Source organism: Lolium perenne, chromosome 1 (genome assembly GCF_019359855.2).
Source record: "Lolium perenne isolate Kyuss_39 chromosome 1, Kyuss_2.0, whole genome shotgun sequence".
In the NCBI taxonomy this organism is placed as follows: Eukaryota; Viridiplantae; Streptophyta; class Magnoliopsida; order Poales; family Poaceae; genus Lolium; species Lolium perenne.
In genome coordinates this window covers 236,320,041-236,327,680 of record NC_067244.2, presented here as the reverse complement: position 1 = coordinate 236,327,680, position 7,640 = coordinate 236,320,041, and the positions used below count along the sequence as shown (strand labels likewise).

The 7,640-nt window shown below is 45.8% G+C and overlaps 1 protein-coding gene across 1 annotated transcript; it reads right to left on the bottom strand.

Annotated features, from left to right (window-relative positions):
• Positions 1 to 5,477: 5,477 nt before the first annotated feature.
• On the bottom strand, positions 5,478 to 7,276 carry LOC127319629 (uncharacterized). Its single transcript, XM_071825177.1, has 3 exons — positions 5,972 to 7,276; positions 5,660 to 5,891; positions 5,478 to 5,552 (listed from the first exon to the last, which is right to left on the bottom strand). The coding sequence occupies exon 1, from the start codon at positions 7,274 to 7,276 to the stop codon at positions 6,254 to 6,256; it is 1,023 nt and encodes a 340-aa protein (XP_071681278.1). The 3' UTR covers positions 5,478 to 5,552; positions 5,660 to 5,891; positions 5,972 to 6,253.
• Positions 7,277 to 7,640: the final 364 nt, after the last annotated feature.

The following is a 7,640-nucleotide window of genomic DNA, read 5'->3' as shown; positions in this document are numbered from 1 at the left end:
CTTCGCATGTGCGTCGACTTCACGTGTCTCAATAAACATTGTCCTAAGGATCACTTTCCCCTCCCAAGGATCGATCAAATTATCGACTCCACGGCAGGTTGCGAACGTCTTTCCTTCTTGGATGCATACTCTGGTTATAACCAGATCAGATTAAAAGAAGATGATGAAGCCAAGACAGCGTTTATTACACCTTACGGCGTGTTTTGCTACAAAACAATGCCCTTTGGTCTAAAAAATGCGGGAGCAACATATCAGAGGATGATGCAGAAGTGTTTAGCAACACAGATCGGGAAAAACGTGCAAGTATACATCGATGATGTCGTCATAACATCAAAAAAGGGGACAACATTGATCGAGGATCTCAAAGAAACTTTTGACAACCTCGACAAATTCTGCCTCAAAGCGAACCCGACGAAGTGTTCTTTTGGCGTCCCAGCGGGAGAACTTACGGGGTTTCTAGTTTCGGCAAGAGGGATTGAAGCAAATCCCGACAAAATACAAGCCATAGTAACAATGAGAAAGCCAACAAAGTTGAAAGAAATACAGCAGCTAATCGGGCGAGTCGCAGCTTTGAGCAGGTTCGTCGCCGGGTTAGGAGAAAAAGCGTTACCATTTTATGCGCTGATAAAACAAGGAGATAAATTCCAGTGGAACGAAGAGGCCGACAGAGCTTTCGAGGATCTGAAGCGAAAAATCTCGACACCACCAATCCTGGTGGCTCCAAAGGAAAAGGAACCTCTCCTGCTGTATATTGCAGCCACGCCCCAAGTGGTTAGCACGGTATTAGTTGTCGAAAGAGAAGAAGAAGGGAAAATCCATGGAGTGCAGCGGCCAGTATACTTCGTGAGCGAAGTCTTGTCACCTTCAAAACAAAGGTACCCTCAGTACCAGAAGCTAGCATATGGAGTGTTCACGACAGCACGAAAATTGCGCCACTATTTTTCGGCACACCCGATCATAGTGGTCAATGAAGCTCCCTTGTCAAATATACTGAATAACCCAGAAGCTACGGGTCGTGTCTCCCTTTGGGGAATAGAACTTTCCCCTCGGGACATCACGTATGAAAAAAGAAAAGCAATAAAGTCGCAAATACTGCCAGACTTCATCGCAGAATGGATGGAGTTGCAAAATACAGGACCACCAGATTTATCGAGAACTTGGACCATGAACTTTGATGGGTCCAAGAGACTAGAAGGAGCTGGCGCAGAGTAGTACTCATATCACCTGAAGGCGACAAATTGAAGTACATCCTCCGGATGACGTTCCTTAACGCATCTAACAATGAAGCAGAATATGAGGCTCTCATACACGGGATGAAGATGGCGAAAGCATGCGGAGCAACTCGATTAAAAATCTTTGGCGACTCACAGTTGGTGGCTCAGCAAGTTATGAACCAATGTGATGCAATCAATGATAGCATGATGGCATACAAGGAGGTGTACAACGAGCTTGAAAAGTTATTCGATGGATGCGAAGTAAATCATATTAGCAGGTTGAGCAACGACGAAGCCGACGTTCTTGCAAACATCGGGTCACAGTGCCTTCCAATCCCGCCAGGTGTATTCTGGGAAGAGATAACAGAGAGATCCACTAAGCCAACAAAGTCAAAAAAGAAGGAGAAGAAACCCTCGGGGGCTGCCAAGGAAAAGCAAGAGGACGAAGAAGAGGATCAGGACTTGGTCATGGTGATACAGATACCGTGGATGCAGCCGTACATATCATACATCATGAGGAAAGAAATACCCGATGATCCAGTTGAAGCAAGGCGAGTAATTCGACGCTCCAAAGCTTTTACGGTGGTCAAGGGAGAATTGTATAAGCGAAGTATTTCAGGCGTTTTGCAAAGGTGCGTTACACCCGAAGAAGGAAGAATAATCCTGAAGGATGTACACGAAGGAATATGTGGCCACCACGCAAGTAGTCGAGCTATCGCAGCCAAGGTTTTTCGGGCAGGATTCTACTGGTTGACAGCAATCGAGGACGCCAAGGACATAGTAAGAACTTGCGACGCATGTCAAAGGTTCGCCGCAAAACCTCACTCTCCAGCAGCAGAGTTAGCACCAATACCATTGTCTTGGCCCTTTGCTCAATGGGGACTTGATATGGTGGGTAAGTTACACAAATCCTGGCCAGGAGGAAAGGAGTACATGCTAGTAGCTGTCGATAAGTTTACAAAGTGGATAGAAGCGAAGCCGATAAATTCACCAGATGGAGCATCCGCAGTAAAATTCGTAAAAGGCCTCGTCTTCAGATTTGGAGTGCCCCACAAAGCATCGTCACAGACAACGGCAGCAACTTCACATCCCATGAATTCAAAGATTATTGCGAAGAGGTGGGTATTAAGCTGAACTTTGCGTCAGTTGCACATCCTCAAACCAATGGGCAAGTCGAGAAAGCCAATGGCATCATCTGCAATGGTATCAAGAAGCGCTTATTAGGACCACTGGAAAAAGCTCGACATACATGGCCAGAAGAACTACCAAGCGTGTTGTGGAGCATCCGAACAACACCAAACACAAAGAACGCAGGAAACTCCGTTTTTCCTGGTTCATGGAGCAGAAGCAGTACTACCAATTGAGATAGAGCACAACTCTCCACGTGTCGCTGAATATGATGAAGAAACGTCGAGAAGAGTGCTAGAAGACGACGTCGACGCACTTGATGAAGCTCGAGATGAAGTATTATCTCGGGTAACCAAATATCAACAGGATTTGAAGAATTACCACAGTCGACGTTTGCGGCCAAGATCTTTTCAGGTGGGAGACCTAGTTCTTCGGCTCACGCAAAAAAGTCATGAAAAACTCGAGTCACCATGGCTTGGCCCTTACATTGTCACGGAAGTAATTGGAGGAGGAGCATACAGAATAAAGGACAAGAAGACAGGGGTGGAGGAGCCAAACCCCTGGAACGTGGCGCAACTTAGGCGTTTTTACGCCTAGAGTCAAAATATAGTCTTTATAAAGCTTCAATGTACTGAAACGCCCGCGAGTTTTCAGACGCACTCTTTTCCTTTTTCGGGGCACCGAGTGGGGCCGGAGAAGGTTTTTAATGAGGCGGGCTCGCGGTGCTGCAATATAATAAAGATAGTGACAATATAACTTTTCTTCTTTATCGACATGACCAAAGTCTTCGCTCCGACGAATTTCAATATAGTTCATCAACAAAAGGAAAAACTTGCCTTGGTATTCAAATACCTCGTGAGTCAACAAAAATACAAAATAGTACTCAATAAAAAGCTTGGGGGCTCATATTCGCCTTAAATATATAAATGCCTTGGTTCAAAACCTCGCAAGTATACAAATATAGTAAAGAGTCACCGAAACACTCGGGGGCTAAACAAACAGAGAAATATAATGATTGCTTTACAATATAGTCGTGGATTACAAAGAAAAATATCTACAAGAAGAAACTAACTAGTCTTGATTCAATATGTCATCAAGAGTAACCCTGTTTTCCTCAGGAGCAGCACCAAGAAAATCGGCATAATGGCCATCGGCAAAAAAGTCGGCATCCATCCGAAGTAGGTCCTCAATCATTTCTTCGGCTATAGGCGTAACCTTCGTGTTAATCCTGTCAACACCAACTCTCCGACGTTTTACTTTTTGGTGAACCTTCTCGACAACCTGGGTAAGGTCAAGCTTCGAGTGGCAGATTTGGAGCATGATAAGAGCAAATCTGGCGCCAGCTACTAGTTGAGCTTTGACAAAATCATGGATACTGCGAGCATCCTTGAACCTTTCCATCAATTCAGGAAGAGTTTTTGGTTGGACGTTCCGAGGAAACATGGAGTTGTAAACCATGGACAAGGTCTTGGTACAGAAGTCGAGGAAATCACGAGTTTGAGAGGCGCGATCTTGAAATCTGACAATTTGGCGGGTCCTTTCCGGGGTAGCCCAAAACAAAGAACCATGGTCCAAGGAGAGATTAACAAGGAGGGTTGTCCTAGCATTCACCCTCTCTTCCTCGGCAGCAGCATCAGTAAAGGCACCTATCAAAACAAAAAAAAAAAAAAAAAAAAAAAAAACAAACGGAAACCTTCAAAGAAACAATAGTATGCAGATAAAGGATATCAGCAGATGAAACAGGCATACCCGACATATCTGCACTGGCTTCATTCATTAATTCGAGCATGAAATTTTCTCGAATAATCGCCTTTTCAGCCTCGGAAGCAGCAATTTCCTTAGCAGCTACAGCCTCGCGAGCTTGTTGAAGAGCAATTTTTTCGGCTTCAGATGACTTACGAGATTGCTCCATCATCACAAGTGTTTGCTTCTTCGCATACTGAAGTTGTTGCCGAAGTTCATCCAGTTCTTGCGACAAGGTATCGTCGACAGGAGCGGTATCACCAAAAGCTTTCCTCGCGCGGGAAGAAGAAGGCGAAACATTGGAAGGAGCAGAAGATGGAGTATAGTTATCAAATATCAACTGAAAAATAAACAAGACAACATCAAATAACAAGCAAAGATAGAAGTCTTCATTAATCTCTTGGAATAATTACAAGGGCATTACAGTGGAGTTAAGAAAGTACGTGTCGCCAAATGACTACTTTGGCGACAGAAGCAAAAGAAACAGAAAGAAAAACAGAGGCATGCAACTAGACCTCCGGCCTCGAGGAGCTAGGAGTTGAAGCTGGCTTGATCCCCAGATACGCCAAGATCTTCTTCGTGTTGGGCTTGGCCGCCTTGATCAGCGACCTCCATCTTGACTGCTCTATCTGACTGGTGTCGCCAACCTTCATCCAATCAAGCGTCTGTTGGCTGTCAGCAACCAGGGCAACAGTACTCTCGACAGCAACCTTCATATTCTCCTGACGCATCTTCAATCCCAGGTCTTCCGAAGCATTAAACATCTTGGCGAGGTTAAGGAAAGTTGCGGGTTCTTCTTTCTTCGGGAAGAAATAAGGGAACAACGCTGACAATCCTGCATTAGCATTTGCCACGCCTTCACGAATTTCGCGCCCGTGAAACTCCAGAAGAAAGTGCGTCAAGGAGAGGATCGTTGACAGGATTATCCAGATCAAAATCCTGGTTTGTTTGGGCTGCCACACGAGACAAGACATCAGTCAACAACCAAGAAACAGGAAGTGCAGTAAAATAAAAGGGATTGATAATATTACTCAGAGTACGTCGACTTTGCGACTTCAAACGCTTGAGGATTCCTTCGTCACGAGAAGCTTGTGCAGCTTTGTGCTCATCCAAGGCAGCTGTCGCATCCTCAAGTTTCTTCTGCAGTTCCTCGACACCAGCAGCTTTCGCCTTAGCTTCATCAGCTTCGACCTTGGCTTTGCTAGCAGCGAGTTCGGCTTTCTTGCGAGCCGCCTCACTTTGCTCAAGTTTCTGAGCCAGTGCGTCGGCGCGTTCGTTAGCCTCTGCAAGTTTCTCTGTCGAGATATGGAAAAAGAGAGAAGAAAGATCAAAAAATCGCGGCAAGTAACAGGAGTGACAAATTAAGGAAAAACGACAAGTATGAAAGTCGTTACCTTCGGCTCTATTAGCATATTCACGGTACCCAATAAATTGGGAACCGATGCGGAGAAGATCCTTGATCATAGGCTGTTCAACGTGAACACAGTAAGAGAAACATCGGCATAAAAAAAAAAAAATAAAAAAAAAGATGTGAAGAAACAAAATAAAGAAAATATAGATGTCGACAAACTTACATCATCTAGGAGCGGGGGCGACGAACTGCCCAACTGAGGGGCAGGATCAACAATCTTTTCAACCCGTGCCCTTTTTGGTGAAGGGGCACGGGGGCTCGAAGGAGTAGATGTATCAACATTTTGTTGAGGAGGCGACGATTCCTCCCCTTCAACTGGTTTTTCTGAAATAACTAAAGTATGTGACGTGCTCGTTCGAGCAGCCACATCTAAAGTTGGTGTTTCTTCATCATCACTGTGACAAAATAGCGGCAGCATAAAAGCAAGGCAAGATAAAATTCTTCAAATAAAAAAGGAAAAGAGCAAGGAACCTACGAGCTGATGATACTCTCGATGTATGGATCATAAGCTGCTTTTCGAGGTGCAGGAGCAGTTTCTTCGGGTTTCGAGGTCCCGGAATCTTCGGCATTGCTCCTTTTCCTTTTGCTCTTCGGAGAAACAGCAGGAGGAGGAGATTGCGCTGATGTTGTATCTTCAGAGGCAGCATCCTTCTCAGTAGATCCCGCAGATTTTCGAGAATCTGCGGGTTCATTCACAAAAGAGGGGGTCTCCTGGTTGACATCATCGACAACGGCTCTTTCTTCGACCTCTCCATCCTCAGGAAGAGGAGGAAGGGAAGCCATAGTAGGATGATTCTACAAGGAAATAGTGACAAAAGAGAATAAGTGAGATACCACTGCAATAAGATACGAGGAACAGTTCAGAACAAGATAGAACTTCGAGAAGAGAAAATACCTCGGGAAAAGGATTGGAAGAACTGTATGGTTCCACTCGACAGGAGGAGGGAATAGGATCCTTCTTGCCTAATCGAGAAATTCTTCGAACCAATTTTTCCAAGTCCTTTACAGAAAGATCACTGGAGATTCTGTTGGCGTCATTTTCACCAGAATACGTCCAAAGGGGATTTTTGCGAGCCTGAAGAGGCTGCACTCTAATCCTAAGGAAGTAGGCAGTAATTTGAACACCAGATAGCTCTTTGCCTCGAGTGTTTTGAAGATGACGGATACGAGCCATGAGCGCCTCTGTCGCCTTTTTCTCTTCTTCAGAAGCTTCGGCATCCCAGGAACGGCGACGCTGAATCCTGGCACTTCCGTCAAAAGGAACTATGTTGTGCTCCACAGAATTGGCGCTTTCTTCGTGGATGTAGAGCCACTTTTTGCGCCATCCTTGGACAGAATCAGGAAACTTGACGTCGAAATAATCGACATCAGTCCGAACACAGATAACAACGCCACCTATGTTATAAGTGACGTTGTGGGAGCCATTACGGCGGAGGCAGAAAATGCGCTTCCACAGAGCCCAATTGGGAGGGATTCCGAGGAAGCATTCGCAAAGTGTGATAAAAATAGAAATGTGAAGGATGGAATTGGGAGTCAACTGGTGCAGTTGAATCCCATAAACGAAAAGAAGGCCGCGGAGGAAATCATGGATTGGGGTTGAAAGGCCGCGGATCAGGTGATCAACAAAACTAACCCGATACTCCATTGGAGGCTTGGGGTAGCTTTCTTCGCTAGGAAAGCGGATGGCGTCCTCCTTCGTCATGAGGCCGAGCCTCTTCAGCGTGTTGATGTCTTGATTGGAGATTTTGGATCTCTCCCACTCAAGATCCTCGGCGGCCATCTTGGATTCCGGCGTGCTGTGGCGAGTCAGACGCGTGCGCGGTGGCATCAACGGCAGTGGGCAGAGCAATGTATGTGCGAACGGAAGATTGGAGAGAGTTGGGCGCAGGGGAAGTTTTGCGAAGAGGAATGTGTAAGCGGCGCAAGCAAGGGGATGAACGGAGGTTGAAGAAGGGTTTATATAAGAATCGGGTGAAGCAGTGTGCCGTTGGATGAAGAAATCGTGTGGTGAGAATGGATCTTCTAGACACAAGGGCAAAACAGTATTTTTATTGAGATAGGCGTTACCGTACGTGCGCCAGGAAAAGCGGAGGACGTGTGTCCCCCACTTGCACGACGTGTCAACATGGTCGAAGCAATGGACC

Bases quoted from the DNA above. Each gene is read 5' to 3' on its own strand.
- LOC127319629 (XM_071825177.1), bottom strand. From the start codon at position 7,276: ATGGCCGCCGAGGATCTTGAGTGGGAGAGATCCAAAATCTCCAATCAA.